This window comes from Anomaloglossus baeobatrachus, chromosome 2, assembly GCF_048569485.1.
Source record: "Anomaloglossus baeobatrachus isolate aAnoBae1 chromosome 2, aAnoBae1.hap1, whole genome shotgun sequence".
NCBI lineage: Eukaryota > Metazoa > Chordata > Amphibia > Anura > Aromobatidae > Anomaloglossus > Anomaloglossus baeobatrachus.
Genome location: NC_134354.1, coordinates 108,970,184 through 108,993,935, shown reverse-complemented (window position 1 = coordinate 108,993,935; position 23,752 = coordinate 108,970,184). Strand labels below are relative to the sequence as shown.

Here is a 23,752-nt window from a genome sequence, read left to right as displayed (position 1 = left end):
GACGCAAGCTGCGCAGAGGGGGGTAGCCTGGCCTTGGGAGAATTTTTCGTTGCAGGACGAGCACGCAAAATGCATTATGAAGGGGACCTGTTTGGATCGGGAAGACTTAGAGTTAGGCATGGCTGCTCAGGGGGCTCCTACTAGAGACACTAGGGAGGAGACAGGAGATAGGCAGGAAAAAAGTGAGAAGAAAAAAGTGTAAGAAAAGTTGCTGGTCCTAATCAGAAACAGCACTCACCAAGGCCTGTGTCCTCCCCGGGTCAGCAGGAGGCTCAGAGAAGCTGGGGGCAGCCACCGGAAAACGCGGGCTTTTGCCTCTTTTTTTTTTTTTACTGAGGGGGCGTGCTAGGGATGATCTCTGCTGTTGCTGGGCAGAAAAAGCGGGGGGCGGGCCAGGAAGACGCGCACGCGCAAACGGGGGGGCGGAGAGCTCCGGCCTAATGGTAGGCCCGAAGCCGGGGACTAAATTTGTGAGCGGCGGCCGCCGGGAGCGCAGCGCTGCGCGCGGAGCAGGGCTTACCTGCGTCCCTGCGCGGTATCCAGATCCCTGGGTCCCATCCTGGCTGCTGAAGGCCCCCGGTGAGTGCAGGCTTGTGCTGGCAAGTGCCAGGGGAGGCTGCTGGGGGGCTGTGTGGAAGACAGCGCTCCTGCGATGCAGTGTGTGCTCCTTTGCCTGGGCCCAGTGAAACAGGGGAGAACGCTGGGGGAGGCCTGGTGCTGGGAGCGCTCCTGCGCTTGTGATGCTTCCTCACCGTCTCCACCCGAAACACCCCTTGGGACGGTACCATAGGGGTCGACGGGGAGTGAGCCCATAAAACGTAAATGAGTGGGACCCCAATCAGCCCCTGGGGTGGTACCATGGGGCCGGAGGGGCATAAGGGCTGTGTCTCGAGTGGGGACGATACCCTGTAGGGAAAGAGCAGGCGAGGATACTCTCTGATGCAGGATCTTTAACCCTGCAGAAGAGATAAAAAGCGTAAAAAGGATAAGAACGCTGAGCGGCGCCGTATAGGTTGAAAAAAAACGGACAAAAAGAAATAGCCTAGGCTGAGGATGGCCCACAGAGATATGGGCCCACATCAGCCTCCTACGACACTAAGCAAAAAACTGGCATAGTCCCGCCTCCGGCTCGGGGTGTACACTGCCAGGGAGGAGCTAACTATTTTTATGTTCACTTAGTGTCAGCCTCCTAGTCACAGCAGCATACACCCATGGTCCTGTGTCCCCCAATGAAAGCGATAGAGAAATTGTACATGTAAATAACGTAGGGTTCTGATTTAATGCAATTTTGATTTAAAAAAAAAAAAAAAAAACAAAAAAGAACATAAAAGCCATCCCACCACAACAAGGTGTACCCATCAGGACGATTCTAACCTGTCTAGTGTTAAAACCTTACCATGTGTCAAATAACATAAGGGCGGCGCAGGACAGGGCCCCGACAAGGACACCCATCCATGGGACGGTATATAAAGGAGGACCATGCCTCTGTATGTATAAAGTTTGTACTATGTTATTTACATGTACTATTTATTTATATACTTGCTGTAGGGTATATGCTCATTTTGTTTTGTATTTTTTGTCTTGTGTTTTCTGAGTAGAGGAGGGCAGTATATGCTCAAAGTGCAATGGTCTCCTCAGAAGAATGGGGTTACAGTGTCCAGCTTTTGTTTTGTGTACACGGAGCAGGTCAGACAATTATTTGCTGCCAGTTAAACTCACCTTTTCATTTTCAAGAACCGCCAAGTCCCTTTCCATCTTGGTTCCCTCATACTCTCCAAGCGCCGACTGTGTCTTCTCCTTCATAACTTCAAACAGATGCCAGTGCCGAGACATTAACTCCTTCGCCTGAGAGAACTGAGATAGAAAAAAAAAAAATAGGGAACAGACAAAAGAGGTAAAGTGTATTAAAGTCCAGAATGAGAAGGTCAGAAAAGGGCTCTGAATTCTAAAACATACTGTAATTAAGTTCCTATGAACACTGCAGCAGTGGCCAGTCACGGTATGGTGGGGCTCCGACCCTACTCTACAGGCATACAGGCACAGTAGGGTTGGGTGAAAGTGTTAACAGAAAAAAATGGCAGTGATCAGGCCAGTATATTATTAATATTTATCGAGCCCCATTGATTCCATGGTGCTGTACATGAGAAAGGGTTACATACAGAACACATATACAAGTTACAATAGACAGACTACAGTCATGGCCAAAAGTTTTGAGAATGCTACAAATATTAATTTTTACAAAGTCTACTGCTTAAGTTTTTCTAATGGCAATTTGCATATACTCCAGAAGTCATAAAGAGTGATCAGCTTAACAGCAATTACTTGCAAAGTCAATATTGGCTAAGAAAATGAACTTTAACCCCCAAAACACATTTCAACATCATTGCATTCCTGCCTGAAAAGGAGCAGCTAACATTGTTTTAGTGATTGTTCCATTAACACAGGTGTGGGTGTTGATGAGGACAGGGCTGGCGATCAGTCATGATTAAGTAAGAATGACACCACTGGACACTTTAAAAGGAGGCTGGTGCTTGGTATCTTTGTTTCTCTTCAGTTAACCATGGTTATCTCTAAAGAAACACGTGCAGCCATCATTGCTCTGCACAAAAATGGCCTAACAGGGAAGAGTATCGCAGCTACAAAGATTGCACCTCAGTCAACAATCTATCGCATCATCAAGAACTTCAAGGAGAGAGCTTCCATTGTTGCCAAAAAGGCTCCAGGGCGCCCAAGAAGGACCAGCAAACACCAGGACCATATCTTAAAAACTGTTTCAGCTGCGGGATCGGACTACCACCAGTGCCGAGCTAGCTCAGCAATGGCAGCAGGCTGGTGTGAGTGCTTCTGCACGCACTGTGAGGCGGAGACTGCTTGAGCAAGGCCTGGTTTCAAGGAGGGCAGCAAAGAAGCCACTTCTCTCCAGAAAAAACATCAGGGACCGACTGATATTCTGCAAAAGGTACAGGGAGTGGACTGCTGAGGACTGTAGTAAAGTCATTTTCTCAGATGAATCCCCTTTTCGATTGTTTGGGACATCTGGAAAACAGCTTATTAGGAGAAGAAGAGGTGAGCGATACCATCAGTCTTGTCTCATGCCAACTGTTAAGCATCCTGAAACGATTCATGTGTGGGGTTGCTTCTCAGCCAAGGGAATTGGCTCACTCACAGTCTTGCCTAAAAACACAGCCATGAATAAAGAATGGTACCAGAATGTCCTCCAAGAGCAACTTCTCCGAACTGTCCAAGAGCAGTTTGGCGCCCAACAATGCCTTTTCCAGCATGATGGAGCACCTTGCCATAAAGCAAAGGTGATCACTAAATGGCTCATGGAACAAAACAGAGATTTTGGGTCCATGGCCTGGAAACTCCCCAGATCTTAATCCCATTGAGAACTTGGGGGCAATCATCAAGAGACGGGTGGACAAACAAAAACCAACAAATTCTGGCAAAATGCAAGCATTGCTTACGCAAGAATGGACAGCTATCAGTCAGGATTTGATCCAGAAGTTGATTGAGAGCATGCCAGGGAGAATTGCAGAGGTCCTGAAGAAGAAGGGTCAACACTGCAAATATTGACTTGCTGCATTAACTCATTCTGTCAATATACCGTATTTTTCGGACTATAAGACGCACCGGACTATAAGACGCACCCTGGTTTTAGAGGAGGAAAATAGGAAAGAAGGGAATTTTGTTTACTTACCGTAAATTCCTTTTCTTCTAGCTCCTATTGGGAGACCCAGACAATTGGGTGTATAGCTTCTGCCTCCGGAGGCCACACAAAGTATTACACTTTAAAAAGTGTAACCCCTCCCATCTGCCTATACACCCTCCCGTGCATCACGGGCTCCTCAGTTTTGGTGCAAAAGCAGGAAGGAGGAAACTTATAAATTGGTCTAAGGTAAATTCAATCCGAAGGATGTTCGGAGAACTGCAAACCATGAACCAAAAGAACCATTCAACATGAACAACATGTGTACACAAAAGAACAAACAGCCCGAAGGGAACAGGGGCGGGTGCTGGGTCTCCCATTAGGAGCTAGAAGAAAAGGAATTTACGGTAAGTAAACAAAATTCCCTTCTTCTTTGTCGCTCCATTGGGAGACCCAGACAATTGGGACGTCCAAAAGCAGTCCCTGGGTGGGTAAAAGAATACCTCGATAAAAAGAGCCGAAAACGACCCCCTCTTACAGGTGGGCAACCGCCGCCTGAAGGACTCGCCTACCTAGACTGGCGTCTGCCGAAGCATAGGTATGCACCTGATAGTGTTTCGTGAAAGTGTGCAGACTAGACCAGGTAGCTGCCTGACACACCTGCTGAGCCGTAGCCCGGTGCCGCAATGCCCAGGACGCACCCACGGCTCTGGTAGAATGGGCTTTCAGCCCCAAAGGGAGCGGAAGCCCAGAAGAACGGTAGGCTTCAAGAATCGGTTCCTTGATCCACCGAGCCAAGGTTGACTTGGAAGCCTGCGAACCCTTACGCTGGCCAGCGACAAGGACAAAGAGCGCATCTGAACGGCGCAGGGGCGCCGTGCGAGACACGTAGAGCCGGAGTGCTCTCACCAGATCTAATGAGTGCAAATCCTTTTCACATTGGTGAATTGGATTAGGGCAAAATGAAGGTAAGGAGATATCCTGATTGAGATGAAAAGGAGATACCACCTTAGGGAGAAATTCCGGAACAGGACGCAGAACCACCTTATCCTGGTGAAAAACCAGGAAGGGGGCTTTGCATGACAGCGCTGCCAGCTCCGACACTCTACGGAGCGATGTAACTGCCACTAGAAATGCCACCTTCTGCGAAAGACGTGATAAAGAGACATCCCGCAGCGGCTCGAAAGGTGGTTTCTGAAGAGCCGTTAGCACCCTGTTAAGGTCCCAGGGTTCCAGCGGACGCTTATAAGGTGGGACTATGTGGCAAACTCCCTGCAGGAACGTGCGGACCTGCGGAAGCCTGACTAGACGCTTTTGAAAAAATACGGATAGCGCCGATACTTGTCCCTTGAGAGAGCCGAGAGACAAACCCTTGTCCATTCCAGATTGAAGGAATGAAAGAAAAGTGGGTAAGGCAAAGGGCCAGGGAGTAAAACCATTATCAGAGCACCAGGATAAGAAGATCCTCCAAGACCTGTGATAGATCTTGGCGGACGTTGGTTTCCTGGCCTGTCTCATGGTGGCAATGACATCTTGAGATAACCCTGAGGACGCTAGGAGCCAGGACTCAATGGCCACACAGTCAGGTTGAGGGCCACAGAATTCAGATGGAAAAACGGCCCTTGTGACAGCAAGTCTGGGCGGTCTGGGAGCGCCCACGGTTGACCCACCGTGAGATGCCACAGATCCGGGTACCACGACCGCCTCGGCCAATCTGGGGCGACGAGAATGGCGCGACGACAGTCGGACCTGATTTTGCGCAGCACTCTGGGCAGCATCGCCAGAGGAGGAAATACATAAGGCAGTCGAAACTGCGACCAATCCTGAACTAATGCGTCCGCCGCCAGAGCTCTGTGATCTTGAGACCGGGCCATGAATGCCGGGACTTTGTTGTTGTGCCGTGACGCCATGAGATCAACGTCCGGCGTTCCCCAGCGGCGACAGATCTCTCGAAACACGTCTGGGTGAAGAGACCATTCCCCCGCGTCCATGCCCTGACGACTGAGAAAATCTGCTTCCCAGTTTTCTACGCCCGGGATATGAACTGCGGAGATGGTGGGGGCTGTGGCTTCCACCCACTGCAGAATCTGTCGGACCTACTGGAAGGCTTGACGACTGCAGGGGCCGCCTTGGTGGTTGATGTATGCGACGGCAGTGGCGTTGTCCGACTGGATACGGATCTGCCTGCCCTCCAGCCACCGATGAAAAGCCAATAGGGCTAGATACACTGCCCTTATCTCCAGGATATTGATCTGAAGGGATGACTCTATCGGAGTCCAGGTTCCCTGAGCCCTGTGGTGGAGAAAAACCGCCCCCCACCCTGACAGGCTCGCGTCCGTGGTGACCACAGCCCAGGTTGGGGGTAGGAAGGATTTTCCCCGCGACAGAGAGTTGGTAAGGAGCCACCACTGAAGTAACGTCTTGGTTGCAAGGGAAAGAGACGTTCCTGTCGAGGGAAGTCGAACTCCTGTCCCATTTGCGGAGAATGTCCCACTGGAGTGGCCGCAGATGGAATTGCGCGAAGGGCACTGCCTCCATCGCTGCCACCATCTTCCCCAGGAAGTGCATGAGACGCCTCAAGGGGTGTGACTGACCCCGAAGAAGAGATTGCACCCCTGCCTGCAGAGAAAGCTGTTTGTCCAGCGGTAGCATGACTACCGCTGACTGAGTATGAAACTCCATCCCGAGGTAAGTCAGTGATTGGGTCGGTGTCAACTTGGATTTTGGGAAGTTGATGATCCACCCGAACTGCTGGAGAGTCGCCAGAGCGACGGAAAGGCTGTTTTGACACGCCATCTGAGAGGGTGCCCTGACCAGAAGATCGTCTAAGTAGGGAATCACCGAGTGGCCCTGAGAGTGTAGGACCGCCACAACAGATGCCATGAACTTGGTGAACACCCGTGGGGCTGTCGCCAGGCCGAAAGGCAATGCCACGAACTGAAGGTGTTCGTCCCCGATGGCGAAACGCAAAAAGCGTTGATGTTCGGGTGCGATCGGCACATGGAGATAAGCATCCTTGATGTCGATCGATGCTAGGAAGTCTCCTTGTGACATCGATGCGATGACCGAGCGGAGAGATTCCATCCGAAACCGTCTGGTGCTCACATGTCTGTTGAGTAGTTTGAGGTCCAGAACGGGACGGAACGAACCGTCCTTCTTTGGCACCACGAACAAGTTGGAGTAAAAGCCGCGACCATGTTCCTGGGGAGGAACAGGGATCACAACTCCTTCTGTCTTCAGAGCGTCCACCGCCTGAAAAAGTGCATCGGCCCGCGCCGGGGGCGGAGAGGTTCTGAAGAAACGAGTCGGGGGACGAGAGCTGAACTCTATCCTGTAACCGTGAGACAGAATGTCTCTCACCCATCGGTCTTGAACATGTGGCCACCAGGCGTCGCAAAAGCGGGAGAGCCTGCCACCGACCGAGGATGCGGTTCGGGGATGCCGAGAGTCATGAAGAGGCCGCCTTGGAGGCATTGCCTCCGGCAGGTTTTTGGGGGCGTGGCTTAGCCCGCCACGCATAGGAGTTCCTCTGGCCTTTCTCCGGCCTGCTGGACGAAGAGGATTGGGGCTTGGCGGAGGGACGAAAGGACCGAACCCTCGATTGTATTTTCCGTTGCTGAGGTCTCTTCGGTTTGGACTGGGGTAAGGAGGAGTCCTTTCCCTTGGATTCCTTAATAATCTCATCCAGTCGTTCACCAAACAATCGGTCGCCAGAAAACGGCAAACCGGTTAAGAACCTCTTGGAAGCCGAGTCTGCCTTCCATTCGCGCAGCCACATGGCCCTGCGGACTGCCACAGAATTGGCGGATGCCACCGCTGTACGGCTAGCAGAGTCTAGAACTGCGTTCATGGCGTAGGAAGAAAAAGCTGACGCCTGAGAAGTCAAAGACGCAACCTGCGGAGCAGAATTACGTGTGACCGCGTTAATCTCGGCCAGACAAGCTGAGAGAGCTTGGAGTGCCCACACGGCTGCAAAAGCCGGGGCAAAAGACGCGCCCGTGGCTTCATAGATGGATTTCACCAGGAGCTCTATCTGCCTGTCCGTGGCATCCTTAAGCGATAAGCCATCTGCAACCGATACCACAGATCTAGCCGCCAATCTAGAGACTGGAGGATCCACCTTGGGACATTGAGCCCAACCCTTAACTACGTCAGAGGGGAAGGGGTAACGTGTGTCAGTAAGGCGCTTAGTAAAGCGCTTGTCCGGAACCGCTCTGGGCTTCTGGACAGCATCTCTGAAGTTAGAGTGATCGAAAAATGCACTCCGTGTACGTTTAGGGAACCGAAACTGGTGTTTCTCCTGCTGAGAAGTAGACTCCTCTACAGGTGGCGGCGGGGGAGATAGATCTAACACCTGGTTGATGGACGAGATAAGGTCATTTACTATGGCGTCCCCTTCAGGTGTATCAAGATTGAGAGCAACGTCAGGGTCAGAGCCCTGAGCTGCGACGTCCGCCTCGCCCTCCAGAGAGTCCTCAAGCTGGGAACCCGAGCAGCGTGAAGAAGTCGGGGAAGATTCCCAGCGGGCCCGCTTAGCCGGTCTGGGACTGTGGTCCGGGCAGGAGTCCTCCACGTGAGACCTAGGGCCCCCCCTGGGAACGCGCTGCGGCGCGGACAGAGAGGGGCCTGGAGGCGACGATCCAACAGGGCCCGGGGCCTGTGTAAGGACCGGTCTGGACTGCAAAGCTTCAAGCAGCTTGGCAGACCATTTGTCCATAGACTGAGCCATGGATTGTGAAAGTGACTCAGAGAGCTTCTCAGCAAAAACGGCAAACTCTGTCCCTGCCGCCTGGACAGGGGGATCAGGGGGGTCTACCTGAGCCGAGGGGCCCACTAGTGACCGAGGCTCCGGCTGAGCAAGCAAAACAGGGGTCGAGCATTGCTCACAGTGAGGGTAGGTGGAACCCGCAGGTAACATAGCCGCACAAGAGGTACAGGTCGCAAAATAACCCTGTGCCTTGGCACCCTTGCTCCTTGTGGACGACATGCTGTTGTCTCCTAGGAGAGTGATCACTGAGGGTATATGGGAAAGGGTATATAGCCCGACCGAACAGAAATATATATATATATATATATATATATATATATATATATATATATATATATATATATATATATAGTATCTATTCCGGCACCCTAAGGGGACCAGCACCGGGTGACCGGTGTGGCTTACCGACCGCTAAAAAGCGGAGCATGTGTCCTCCAGATTCCCTGCCTTAGGTCTCCCAGAGTTGCAGAGCTCTTTCCTGGAAATCCTCCACCGGCAGAATGCCAAAAAAAAAATTGGCTGCCGGAGCTCTCTGGGGAGGAGTGGGGCCGTGGGCGGCGCTAGAAAAGTGCGGGAATCTGGGGTCCCCACAGTGATGAGTGAGGGGGGAGGAAACATACAGGATGCTCCGGCCCTCACATCCGACGTCAGGTCGGCAGTCCCGCCCTTACCCCTGACAGACAGGCCCGGGGGCGGGAGTTTTGCTACTAGGCCGCAATGAAGCCAGGGACTAAATTTAAGACCGCGGCCGACAAGCAGGCGCGGTCGGCGCGGAAGTCCGCCAGCCTTCACAAATCAGCAGCTGCTGCAGCGTCCGGGATGAAGGCGCTCCATGCACAGCCCCCATGGGGACACAGAGTACCTTAGTGATGCAGGGCCCGGTCCCTGAGGATAAATAGACTCCTGTCCGGCAGATTCCCACAGGGGCTGCGGAGGGAGCACGGTCCCAGTGAATGGATGACCGCTCAGGATCCCACTTCTCCCAGAGCCGCTAAGGGATGGTGAAGGAGACGGCATGAGGCTCCGGCCTTTGTACCCGCAATGGGTACCTCAACCTTAACAGCACCGCCGACGTAGTGGGGTGAGAAGGGAACATGCCGGGGGCCCCGTGGGGGCCCACTTTTCTTCCAACCGATATAACTAAAATGAGAATGCATGAGTGGATGTGTGCCTCCTTCCACACAAAGCATAAAACTGAGGAGCCCGTGATGCACGGGAGGGTGTATAGGCAGAGGGGAGGGGTTACACTTTTTAAAGTGTAATACTTTGTGTGGCCTCCGGAGGCAGAAGCTATACACCCAATTGTCTGGGTCTCCCAATGGAGCGACAAAGAAATAAAACTTTAAGCAAAAGAAGGGAATTTTGTTTACTTACCGTAAATTCCTTTTCTTCTAGCTCCTATTGGGAGACCCAGACAATTGGGTGTATAGCTTCTGCCTCCGGAGGCCACACAAAGTATTACACTTTAAAAAGTGTAACCCCTCCCATCTGCCTATACACCCTCCCGTGGATCACTGGCTCCTCAGTTTTGGTGCAAAAGCAGGAAGGAGAAAACTTATAAATTGGTCTAGGGAAAATGCAATCCGAAGGATGTTCGGAGAACTGCAAACCATGAACCAAAAGAACAATTCAACATGAACAACATGTGTACACAAAAAAACAACCAGCCCGAAGGGCACAGGGGCGGGTGCTGGGTCTCCCAATAGGAGCTAGAAGAAAAGGAATTTACGGTAAGTAAACAAAATTCCCTTCTTTGTCGCTCCATTGGGAGACCCAGACAATTGGGACGTCCAAGAGCAGTCCCTGGGTGGGTAAAAGAATACCTCAATAAAAAGAGCCGAAAAAACGGCCCCCTCTTACAGGTGGGCAACCGCCGCCTGAAGGACTCGCCTACCTAGACTGGCGTCTGCCGAAGCATAGGTATGCACTCGATAGTGTTTCGTGAAAGTGTGCAGACTAGACCACGTAGCTGCCTGACACACCTGCTGAGCCGTAGCCCGGTGCCGCAATGCCCAAGACGCACCCACGGCTCTGGTAGAATGGGCTTTCAGCCCTGAAGGAAGCGGAAGCCCAGAAGAACGGTAGGCTTCGAGAATCGGTTCCTTGATCCACCGAGCCAAGGTTGACTTTGAAGCCTGCGAGCCCTTACGCTGGCCAGCGACAAGGACAAAGAGCGCATCTGAACGACGCAGGGGCGCCGTGCGAGACACGTAGAGCCGGAGTGCTCTCACAAGATCCAAAGAGTGCAAATCCTTTTCACACTGGTGAATTGGATTAGGGCAAAAAGAAGGCAAGGAGATATCCTGATTGAGATGAAAAGGGGATACCACCTTAGGGAGAAATTCCGGGACCGGACGCAGAACTACCTTATCCTAGTGAAACACCAGGAAGGGGGCTTTGCATGACAGCGCTGCTAGCTCAGACACTCTCCGAAGTGATGTGACTGCCACTAGGAAGGCCACCTTCTGCGAAAGACGTGATAGAGAGACATCCCGCAGTGGCTCGAAAGGTGGTTTCTGAAGAGCCGTTAGCACCCTGTTAAGATCCCAGGGTTCCAGCGGACGCTTGTAAGGTGGGACTATGTGGCAAACTCCCTGCAGGAACGTGCGGACCTGCGGAAGCCTGGCTAGGCGCTTTTAAAAAAACACGGAGAGCGCCGATACTTGGCTCTTGAGAGAGCCAAGAGACAAACCCTTGTCCATTCCGAATTGAAGGAATGAAAGAAAAGTGGGTAAGGCAAACGGCCATGGAGTAAAACCGTTATTAGCGCACCAGGATAGGAAGATTTGCCAAGACCTATAATAGATCTTGGCGGACGTAGGCTTCCTGGCCTGTCTCATGGTGGCAATGACATCCTGAGATAACCCTGAAGACGCTAGGAGCCAGGACTCAATGGCCACACAGTCAGGTTGAGGGCCACAGAATTCAGATGGAAAAACGGGCCTTGTGACAGCAAGTCTGGGCGGTCTGGAAGCGCCCACGGTTGACCCACCGTGAGATGCCACAGATCCGGGTACCACGACCGCCTCGGCCAGTCTGGAGCGACGAGAATGGCGCGACGGCAGTCGGACCTGATCTTGCGTAACACTCTGGGCAGCATCGCCAGAGGAGGAAATACATAAGGCAGTCGAAACTGCGACCAATCCTGAACTAACGCGTCCGCCGCCAGAGCTCTGTGATCCTGAGACCGTGCCATGAATGCCGGGACTTTGTTGTTGTGCCGTGACGCCATGAGATCGACGTCCGGCGTTCCCCAGCGGCGACAGATCTCTCGAAACACTTCTGGGTGCAGAGACCATTCCCCCGCGTCCATGCCCTGACGACTGAGAAAATCTGCTTCCCAGTTTTCTACGCGCGGGATGTGAACTGCGGAGATGGTGGAAGCTGTGGCTTCCACCCACTGCAAAATCCGTCGGACTTCCTGGAAGGCTTGACGACTGCGAGTGCCGCCTTGGTGGTCGATGTATGCGACGGCAGTGGCGTTGTCCGACTGGATACGGATCTGCCTGCCCTCCAGCCACCGATGAAAAGCCAATAGGACTAGATACACTGCCCTTATCTCCAGGATATTGATCTGAAGGGATGACTCTATCGGAGTCCAGGTTCCCTGAGCCCTGAGGTGGAGAAAAACCGCTCCCCACCCTGACAGGCTCGCGTCCGTGGTGACCACAGCCCAGGTTGGGGGTAGGAAGGATTTTCCCTGCGACAGAGAGTTGGGAAGGAGCCACCACTGAAGTGATGTCTTGGTTGCAAGGGAAAGAGAGACGTTCCTGTCGAGGGAAGCCGAACTCCTGTCCCATTTGCGGAGAATGTCCCATTGGAGTGGCCGAAGATGGAATTGCGCGAACGAGACTGCCTCTATAGCTGCCACCATCTTCCCCAGGAAGTGCATGAGGCGCCTTAAGAGGTGTGACTGACTCCGAAGAAGGGATTGCACCCCTGCCTGCAGAGAAAGCTGTTTGTCGCTCGGAAGCTTGACTAACGCTTGCTGGGTATGAAACTCCATCCCAAGGTACGTCAGTGATTGGGTCGGTGTCAACTTGGATTTCGGGAAGTTGATGATCCACCCGAACCGCTGGAGAGTCGCCAGAGCGACAGATAGACTTTGTTGACACGCCACCCGAGACGGGGCCCTGACTAGGAGATCGTCCAAGTAGGGAATCACCGAGTGGCCCTGAGAATGCAGGACCGCCACAACGGATGCCATGACTTTGGTGAAAACCCGTGGTGCTGTTGCCAAGCCGAAAGGCAATGCCACGAACTGGAGGTGTTCGTCCCCGATGGCGAAACGCAGGAAACGTTGATGCTCGGGTGTGATCGGTACATAGAGATAAGCATCCTTGATGTCGATCGATGCTAGGAAGTCTCCTTGTGACATTGAGGCGATGACCGAGCGGAGAGATTCCATCCGGAACCGTCTGGTTCTCACATGTCTGTTGAGTAGCTTGAGGTCCAGAACGGGACGGAATGACCCGTCCTTTTTTGGCACCACGAACAAGTTGGAGTAAAATCCGCGACCACGTTCCTGAAGGGGAATGGGGATCACAACTCCTTCCATCTTTAGAGCGGCTACTGCCTGAAAAAGTGCGTCGGCCTGAGCGGGGGGCGGAGAGGTTCTGAAGAAGCGAGCCGCAGGACGAGAGCTGAACTCGATCCTGTAACCATGAGACAGAATGTCTCTCACCCATCGGTCTTGAACATGTGGCCACCAGGCGTCGCCAAAGCGGGAGAGCCTGCCACCGACCGAGGATGCGGTCAGGGGAGGCCGAGAGTCATGAGGAAGCCGTCTTGGAGGCAGTGCCTCCTGCGGCCTTTTGTGGGCGAGACTTGGATCGCCACGCATAGGAGTTCCTCTGGCCCTCCTCCGGCCTGTTGGACGAAGAGGATTGGGACTTGGCGGAGGGACGAAAGGACCGAAATCTCGATTGAACCTTTCTCTGTTGAGGTCTCTTAGGTTTGGCCTGGGGTAAGGAGGAATCCTTTCCCTTGGATTCCTTAATAATCTCATCCAATCGTTCGCCAAACAAACGGTCGCCAGAAAACGGCAAACCGGTTAAGAACCTCTTGGAAGCCGAATCTGCCTTCCATTCGCGCAGCCACATGGCCCTGCGGACTGCCACAGAGTTAGCGGATGCTACAGCTGTACGGCTAGCAGAGTCCAGGACGGCGTTCATGGCGTAGGATGAAAAGGCTGATGCCTGAGAGGTCAAAGATGCAACTTGCGGAGCAGAATTACGCCAGAGCAGCGTGAGGAAGTCGGGGAAGAGACCCAGCGAGACCGCTTAGCCGGTCTAGGACTACGGTCCGGGCAGGAGTCTTCCGCCTGAGACCGAGGGGCCAACCTATGAGCGCGCTGTGGCGCGGACCGAGAGGGGCCTGGAGGCGACGAGCCCACAGGGGCCGGGGCCTGTGAAAGGTCCGGTCTGGACTGCAAAGCCTCTAGCAGCTTAGAAGACCATTTGTCCATAGACTGTGCAATGGATTGAGAAAGTGACTCAGAGTTTCTCAGCAAAAGAGGCGAACTCTGTCCCTGCAGCCTGGTCAGGGGGAGCAGGGGGGGTCTACATGAGCCGAGGGGCCCACTAGTGTCCGAGGCTCCGGCTGAGCAAGCGAAACAGGGGTCGAGCATTGCTCACAGTGAGGGTAGGTGGAACCCGCAGGTAACATAGCCCCACAAGAGGTACAGGCCGCAAAAAAACCCTGTGCCTTAGCAGATTTCCTCCTTGTGGACGACATGCTGTTGTCTCCTAGGAGAGTGATCACTGAGGGTATATGGGAAAGGGGTATACAGCCCACCGAACAGATAGATATAGATATATACGTATCTAATCCGGCACCCTAGGGGGACCAGCACCGGGTGACCGGTGTGGCTTACCGACCGCTAACGAGCGGAGTGTGTCCTCCAGATTCCCTGCCTTGGATCCCCCGGAGCTGCAGAGCTGTTCACTGAGAATCCTCCACCGGCAGAATGCCAGAAAATGGCTGCCGGAGCTCTCAGGGGAGGAGTGGAGCCGTGGGCGGCGCCAGCAAAGTGCGGGAATCTGGGGTCCCCACAGTGATCAGTGAGGGGGGAGGAAACATGCAGGATGCTCCAGCCCTCACATCCGACGTCAGGTCAGTAATCCCGCCCTTACCCCTGACAGGCAGGCCCGGGGGCGGGATTTTTGCGACTAGGCCGCGATGAAGTCGGGGACTAAATTTGAGACCGCGCCCGACAAGCAGGCACGGTCGGCGCGGAAGTCCACCGGCCTCCTGAATTCAGCAGCCGCCGCGACTTCCGGGAAGAAGGTGCGCTCCCTGTACAGTCCCCAATGGGGACACAGAGTACCTTTGAGTTGCAGGGCCCGGTCCCTGAGGTTGAAGAGGCTCCGGTCCGGCAGGTTCCCACAGGGGCTGCGGATGGAGCACGGTCCCAGTAAATGGATGACCGCTTAGGATCACACTTCTCCCAGAGCCGCTTAAGGGATGGTGAAGGAGACGGCATGTGGCTCCAGCCTCTGTACCCGCAATGGGTACTTCAACCTTAACAACACCGCCGACGTAGTGGGGTGAGAAGGGAACATGCCGGGGGCCCCGTGGGGGCCCTCTTTTCTTCCAACCGACATAACTAAGTTGAGAATGCATGAGTGGATGTGTGCCTCCTTCCACATAAAGCATAAAAACTGAGGAGCCCGTGATCCACGGGAGGGTGTATAGGCAGAGGGGAGGGGTTACACTTTTTAAAGTGTAATACTTTGTGTGGCCTCCGGAGGCAGAAGCTATACACCCAATTGTCTGGGTCTCCCAATGGAGCGACAAAGAAAAATGTGGTCATGACACACTGTTATGGGGCGAGGATTTGCTGCTGACACTGTTATGGGGGTAATGTCCCCAAATTCTCTACTAAGGTACCCCATCCTGGTAATGATCCTCCTGCCTTGTATATGATCCTGCTATAAACCCCCATCCTGCTCATATACCCCCATCCTGCTTATATACGAGCATCCTGCTCATATTCCCCCATCCTATTCATATACCCCCATCCTGCTCTTCTAGTCCCATCCTGTTCATATACCCACCATCCATCCTGTTCATATACCCCCCATCCGGTTCATATACCCCCCATCCCTCCTGCTATATGCCCCCATCGTGCTCATATACCATCCTGGTATATGGCCTGTATCCTATAGCACCGAGAGCACCTTTTCCTCACTCCCTGCAGCCGATCATCTTCCTCTCTGCACCACTGACCTGTGTGTGTGTGTGTGTGTGTGTGTGTGTGTGTGTGTGTGTGTGTGTGTGTGTGTGTGTGTGTGTGTGTGTGTGTGTAGCCGTTCCCCTGCAGCACGCGATGTCTTGCAGTCTGTGCCGATCAGCTGACCGGCACAGACAGGAAGACATCGCGTGCTGCGGGGGGACGGCTCCACACACGGGGACGGGTGAGTACACTGATTCACTGCACCCCGCACTGATAATGATGCGCGGGGGGCAGTGAATACAGCCGCACATGATCACTCCAGGCTGTAATTGCCAGGGGTGATCATGCGGACCGGCTCTTTACTATGCGCGCGTCCCCGCTCGTCCTCCCGCCCACCTGTCAGCGCCGGCTTCTGCGCTGAGAAATGGGCGGAAGGATGGGCGTGCATATGTAATGAGCGGGCACACGTGGTCACAGCAGGCTGCTACAGCCTGCTCGTGCCCCCGATGACCCGCTCCACCGCAGCACCTCATTCCCCGCAGCCACAGTCAGACCATAAGACGCACCCCCAACTTTCCCCCAACATTTGGGGGAAAAAAGTGCGTCTTATGGTCCGAAAAATACGGTAACCTTTTGGTACTCCTAATATGATTGCAATTATATTTCTGTATGTGATGTAAATATCAGACATACACAATTAAAAACCAGAGGGCAACAGATCATGTGAAAATATAATTTTGGTGTCATTCTCAAAACTTTTGGCCATGACTGTAGTACAGAGGGAAGAGGACCCTATACATTCTATAGGATATTGGGGAGGAGACAGTAGGTGGGGTGTAGGTTGGGCGGCAGCTCCGGCACGGCGGTGGGGTGGCAGCTCCGGCATGGCGGCAGCTCCGGCATGGCGGTGGGGCGGCAGCTCCGGCATGGCGGTAGCTGTGGTGGTGGTGAATCAGTGGGGTCACTGAAGATTATAAACATTTCTGAACACATGAGATATCAAGTTCCGATATATAAAGGAATGATAGTCTGTCATATTGGTTAACAGCTGTTGAACAATACCACTACATAAAACTTGACAAAATCTTCTGGAAGTTGCAGCTATTTTTTTAGTAAACCTTTTTTTCCAGCTTTTGCCATTATATTTTGAATAAACAAATTAAAATTGATTATGACAAACGGTTTCTGCATCTCCCAGGATAAGATGGAGAATGATCCCCTAAGTGCAGACATCTCTCCACTACAAAACAGGGGAAGCTGTACATAGGTTGGGAAGTGTTGCCTTTGGATTAAGTACAGAGACCGCACCTATGAGGCCCGTAATATGCCCCGCTGATTATTCCAGCCTTAGTGACTACATGCACAGCCTGTGAGGAGCATCTATGATGTCTGGCACACTAGGCAGTCATAAATGCTTTAAAAGGAATTGGTCGCCAGGTTGTTGATACCTAATCTGAGAGCAACATAATGTAGACACTGAGAACCTGATTCCAGTGCTGTGTCACTTACTGAGCTGCTTAATGTTCATTTCCTAAATTCACAGTTTTATCTGTAGATAAACACTAGAGGGAAGCTTGCCCTGCTGAGAGGTAGTCCAATCGCACTCTCAGCACCGATTGGCAACTTTCTGTCTATGCACAGCGTAATGCATAAGCACCAAGAGCTCAGCACTCAGAGAAGTGGTAGACCTGTTGCAGATAAAACAGTTTTTAATAAAAACTGCAGCATCCAGTACAGTAAGTGACATCACTAGAATCAGGCACTGCTCGCAGATGTGGCAGCAAATACCTACTGACAGATTCCCTTTATTTGGTTGTCCAGCATACCACATGATTTACAAAACTCCATTCTTGCCTGAAATTCCATACGGTCAAAGACTCCTACCTTTAACTACCGCAGAACAGAATGATATACTGTAAATAAAGCAGTACTAGCTCTAATTATGCGGTAATGCAAAATATAATTTAAATAATGCTGATCCAATCTGATATTTTCTAAATTATCCAAAATACATCTCATTACCTGTCTCTGCAACTGGGTTCGGTCCTCTTCCATTTCAGAACAAACATACTGAGCCCTATGTACAAACTCTGCCAAATCTTCATTGTAAGAACGCTTTAGAGGAAAAAGTAAAAAAAAGATTAAAGCTTCCAGCTCACCATGAAATCATTCCCATCCAGCCGGAGCACAGATCGCTGTTCTGCCTTGGCACACGGAAACTGTGATAACGAAAGGATAATCCAGCCCAACGGACAAGCAATCTTTATTCAGGTAAGTATCATACATGGGACATTTTCATAAAACATTGAAGTTAAAAATCAATGATGGCATCTACGCGTTTCAGGTGCCGCAGGACTCTTAATCAGGAGTATGATAATTGAAGAAGATTGCTTGTCTGTTGGGCTGCATTATCCTTCCTTTACATCATTAAAAATACAAGCAATGGAGCAGAAGAGTGCAGGCTCCACCACGGCTTCATAAAAACACCTCACCCGAGTCATGTGTTCAGAAGGAAAAACTGGGGACTCAAGACTTGTGTACTGGTGATTGGTGGGGGTCAGTTTAATCAAATAACGTGAATAGGTGATAATTGCCCAATCTGGAAAAACGGCTTTAGTCTGAAGTTATAGCTCAGTTTTTAAGCTTTCGACTTTGACAGAACTAGATTAAAACAAAAAAATAAAGTGAAGAGGAAAGGCTGCTTTCACACATCCAGTTTTTGCTGTGCGGCACAATACGGCGCTCTGCAGAAAAAACGCTTGCCGCCGGTTGCGTTTTTCCCCGCATAGACTTGCATTAGCGCCGTATTGTGCCGCATGGCCTTGCGTTGTGTCCGTTTTTTGCCGGATGTGGCATATTTAGCCCATGTGGCGGCCGGATGGAACGTTGCCTGGCACGTTTTTTTGTGCGGTGGAAAAAACCGCATCGCGCCGGATCCGGCGCGATTCACAATGCAAGCCTATGGACGCCGGATGCGACGTCCTGCGGCAAAAACCGCATCCGGCCGCCGGATGAGTTTTTTGTACTGCGCATGCTCACTATTAAGCCGCATCCGTCAAAAACCGGACGGGCCGCATAGAAAAACGTATGCAACGGATCAGTTTTTTTCGGACGGACTCTTCTCCAGTGTGTGTCCGTTCTTCTGTTTCATGCATAACACTGCCACCAATAATGCATGTATGATTCCTGGCAATCTTAATTTGCAGTTTGTTTTGTCCCCCCCTTCCCATTTAAAAAAAAGGCAATTTTTAACAAGCAATTGATCTACTTATTTTAGTTTTTGCTTCTTTTCAGTGCTACTTAGAGATAACTATAGGTAGTATATGGAAGAAAAAAAAAGAAAAAAAAGAGAACCCCCCCAAAAAAAACAAAAACAAAACAGAGAACATTAAACAGTATAAACTATGTAATCACCTGCTGCTCATGAGCCTCTTTTACAGACTCAGAAAGCTGCTTTTCATATTCTAAGTCCTCGCGAAGCTGTGTAATGACGGCTGAAGAATGGATCTCAAGATCCTGGAGACATTGGTTCGCCTGAGAACATCAACACATAGAAAGAAATTGCAGTCAAATGATATTAAGCTTTGAGGCAAAAAGTATGAAAAGGTAGATGTCCAATACAGTCACAGAGTACCCCAAAATCAAATGAAACTGACATGTCAGACTCTGAAATCCATTAGTGGGTGCTATATACACCCAGACATGTTGTACCATATTAAGGCACTAATGTACTTGTATATTGTGAGCAGGGATAGGTTTAAATACCGCGTCTTTAGCCTGTATAGCTTCTTCCATGAGGGTTTTCATTTCATCCCTCTGAAGTAGATTGCCCTTTAACTTCTCGCTCATCTTCTGCAAAAAGCTGATGTGATCTGCTAAAAGCTTGCGGCTATGGCTCAACTAGGATACAAACAGGACAATAACATGAGTACTGCTATTTGATTAGTAACCTCTATTATGGACATATATAAAAATGTGTTTCTTGAATTCCCTATAAAATGCCTTTTTCTCGAATACATTGGGGGACAAATACCTGACACTAGAAGGCTGACACTGGGTAGGAAAAGGTGGGTGACGACTCAAACACTAGGAATCTTATAGTGTTGTGCCAAATGGAGGAACGAGAGTGGCAAGAAATCCCACTTATTAAACCTGACACGGCACACCTGTGAAGGGAAAACTATTTCCGGTGACTACCTCTTGAAGCTCATCAAGAGAATGCTAAGAGTGTGCAAAGCAGTAATCAAAGCAAAAGGTGGCTACTTTGAAGAACCTAGAATATAAGACATATATTCAGTTTCATACTTTTTCAGAGTCATGAATATAAAGAAGACTCTTTGAATGAGAAAGTGTGTCCAAACTTTTGGTGTGTCTGTGTGTGTGTGTGTATTTGTGTATATTATATTATATTATATTATATTATATTATATTATATTATATTATATATATATATATATATATATATATATATATATATATATATATATATATATATATATATATATACATACTGTGAGGTAGCGCGGTCGGCTGCGCAGCAGAAGACACGGGATCCAGGCATATAGGTTCACAGCACACGGTGTTTAATGTCCAAACAAAAATCCACAGCAATATACATGTCTCTCCAGCAGAGACTCAGGGAGTTGTGATCACTCCCTCACACCCGGCACACCTGCCCCTCGTTCCTGTTTCCATTTAACCCTTCCTTCAGCCTGTAGGGAAACAGCATTAACCCTAGAGTGGATCCACTTTCTATCGTGGAGTGAGCACAACCGGGGCGAGACATACCGGCCATCATAGATAACCCCGGTCACAGTCTCACATACCCCCCCCCTCAGTTCAAGCGTGCGGGGTTGAACTCCCGCCATCAAACACGGGCCGCGGGACAAGGCATCGGCGTTGCCCTGCAACCTACCGGCCCGGTGTTCAACCGTAAACCGGAAGTTCTGCAGAGAAAGGAACCACCGGGTAACCCGGGCATTCCGTTCCTTGGCGGACCTCATCCAGACCAGCGGAGAGTGATCAGTCACCAAGCGAAACTGCCGTCCCAGCAGGTAATAGCGTAGGGACTCCAAGGCCCATTTAATCGCCAGGCACTCCTTCTCCACTACGCTATAATTCCGCTCGGGAGGGGTGAGCTTCCTACTCAAGAAGGTGACGGGGTGTTCCTCCCCCTGAACCACCTGAGACAGCACTGCCCCCAGGCCGACCTCAGAGGCGTCAGTCTGTACTATGAACTCCTTCCGGAAATCAGGGTTGACCAGAACGGGTTGTCCGCACAGAACCTCCTTCAGGGCCCGGAAGGAGTCCTCGGCCTGCGGAGTCCAGCGCACCATGACGGACTTCTTGCCTTTGAGAAGGTCCGTCAAGGGGGCTGATAGTCCAGCAAAATCTCTTACAAACCTCCTGTAGTACCCCACGATACCCAGGAAGGCCCTAACCTGCTTTGTGGTCAGGGGTCTAGGCCACTTCTGGATCGCCTCAACCTTGTTAATTTGGGGCTTTATCACTCCTTGGCCTATCACGTAGCCCAAGTAGCGGGCTTCCGTGAGTCCCAACGCACATTTCTTGGGATTGGCTGTCAATCCGGCTGTTCGAAGCGCGTCCACCACCGCTTGTACCTGTTCCAAGTGGGTCTGCCAATCGGGGCTGTAAATAATGATGTCATCAAGGTACGCTGATGCATACGCCTGGTGGGGTTCCAGCACTAAGTCCATCAACCTCTGGAACGTGGCCGGAGCGCCATGTAACCCAAAAGGCAAGACAACATAGTGGAAGAGACCCTCCGGCGTAACAAAAGCGGTTTTCTCCTTGGCGGACTCCGTCAGTGGCACCTGCCAGTACCCCTTGGTCAGGTCGAGCGTGGTAAAATATCGCGCCTGTCCCAGCCTATCAATCAGCTCATCCACCCGGGGCATGGGGTAGAGATCGAACTTGGATATTTCGTTCAATCTCCGGAAGTCATTGCAGAACCTTAAGGAGCCATCGGGTTTTGGTATTAGGACAATGGGACTAGCCCATTCACTCCGGGATTTTTCGATGACCCCCAGGCGTAGCATTGTCTTCACTTCTTCTGATATGGCTTGTCTTCGAGCCTCCGGCACGCGGTATGACTTCAGGCGTACCTTCAGGTGGGGCTCGGTGACAATGTCATGTCGTATCAGACTGGTCCTACCCGGCAACTCGGAGAAGACATCGGGGTTCTGCTGAACCAGCCGTCTGGCCTCTCGCCTCTGTTGCTTGGTGAGGGCTTCTCCGATCCTTACTTCCGGTTCGTCCTCTCCGGAGGTCGCTGAAGCCGGGAGTGAACGACCCGAAGAGGAGGGAGATGGGGGAAACTCAACCATCAGGCTTTCCCGTTCCTGCCACGGTTTTAATAGGTTGACATGGTATATTTGTTCAGGTTTCCGCCTACCGGGCTGCAATACTTTATAGTTGACCACCCCGACTTTTTCCTTTATCTCGTAGGGGCCTTGCCACTGAGCCAGGAATTTACTCTCCGCCGTGGGGATTAATACCAACACCCGATCCCCGGGTTTAAAGGTCCGCACGGTGGCTTGTCTATTATAGCGGCCGCTTTGCGCGGCCTGAGCCTCCTGTAAATGCTCCTTCACAATTGGCATGACCGCGCTTATGCGGTTCTGCATTCCTAAAATGTGTTCAATCACACTTTTATGGGGGGTGGGCTCTTGCTCCCATGTTTCCTTTGCCAGGTCCAACAATCCCCGGGGATGTCTCCCGTATAACAATTCAAAAGGCGAAAACCCCGTGGATGCCTGTGGCACCTCTCGGATGGCAAACATCAAATAGGGAAGCATCATATCCCAGTCCTTCCCGTCTTTGGAGATCACCCTTTTTAGCATGGTTTTCAGGGTTTTATTGAATCGTTCTACTAACCCATCCGTCTGAGGATGATACACAGACGTACGCAACTGCTTGATCTGGAGTAGCCGGCATAGTTCTTTGGTCACTTTAGACATGAATGGGGTCCCCTGATCCGTAAGGATCTCCTTGGGCAACCCCACCCGGCAGAACACAGAAAACAACTCCCGAGCTATAAGCTTCGCCGCAGTATGTCTGAGAGGTATCGCCTCTGGATACCGGGTGGCATAGTCAACGATCACTAGGATGTGTTGGTGCCCTCGAGCAGACTTTACGAGGGGCCCCACCAGATCCATCCCTATCCGTTCAAAAGGGACTTCTATAATGGGTAACGGCACCAACGGACTGCGAAAGTGGACCAGTGGTGCGGTAAGCTGACACTCCGGGCAGGTTTCGCAGAACCGTTTTACCTCCCCAAAGACCCCGGGCCAATAGAACCTTTGCAATATTCGCTCCTGCGTTTTCTTGACCCCTAGGTGGCCACTCATCAGATGTTTATGAGCCAAGTCGAGGACCCGCCGGCGATACGGCTGGGGCACCACCAACTGCTCCACCCCCACGCCCCGTATTTCATCTACCCGGTAGAGTAAATCCTGTTTAAGAGCGAAATGGGGGTACCTTACCTGGGCACCGGGCAGCTGGGCCACCCCGTCAATTACTAACACCCTATTCCGGGCATGTATTAACGTAGGGTCCTGGAGTTGGGCTGTCCCAAACGCATCCGGGGATGCCTCCAAGTCCGGGATGGGCTCGACCGTCTCAGCCTCTCCTGCCAATACCTCTAGGGGCGACCTATCGGGTTCACATTCTGTCCCTATCATGGGGACCCCTACGGCAGGTGTCCCGGATTCAGGATTGTAGGGCTCAGGCCCAGGACTGACCAATATCGGAGGGGACCTAGGGGTTCCCTTCCATAAAGTCCAAAAATAGGGCAGATCCCGTCCTAGGATCACGTCATAAGGAAGAGTGTTAAGCAGTCCCACCTCATGTTGCACCTGACCGCAAGGTGCTGTGATGGTGACAATCCCCGTGGGATAGTCTCGGCGGTCCCCATGTATGCAAACCACCCCCACGGTACGTCCTGTGGCCTTTACTTTAGCCCTCAAGGTGGATCGCACAAGGGTCACTAAGCTTCCGGAATCCAACAATCCTGTAACCGGACATCCATTCACCTGTATTTGGCACAAGTGGGGCTCAGTCTCTGGGGGAACCAGGTCAGCGGTACACACCACCTGAGCATACATTGAACCCCGCCGGGTAACCCCACAATCCATGG

The 23,752-nt window shown here is 51.7% G+C and overlaps 1 protein-coding gene across 3 annotated transcripts in view; it reads right to left on the bottom strand.

The window, feature by feature from the left end:
- SPAG5 (sperm associated antigen 5) overlaps window positions 1-23,752 on the bottom strand; it is a 320,831-nt gene that overhangs the window by 200,059 nt on the left and 97,020 nt on the right. For 2 of the 3 annotated variants that reach the window (XM_075335260.1, XM_075335261.1), the window contains exons 7-10: window positions 19,360-19,494; window positions 19,009-19,128; window positions 17,617-17,709; window positions 1,720-1,854 (exon numbers count right to left, since the gene is read on the bottom strand). In XM_075335260.1, coding sequence (XP_075191375.1) covers window positions 1,720-1,854; window positions 17,617-17,709; window positions 19,009-19,128; window positions 19,360-19,494 — 483 coding nt within the window. The remainder of the gene's footprint in view (window positions 1-1,719; window positions 1,855-17,616; window positions 17,710-19,008; window positions 19,129-19,359; window positions 19,495-23,752) is intronic. The other variant, XM_075335262.1, reaches the window with a different exon arrangement.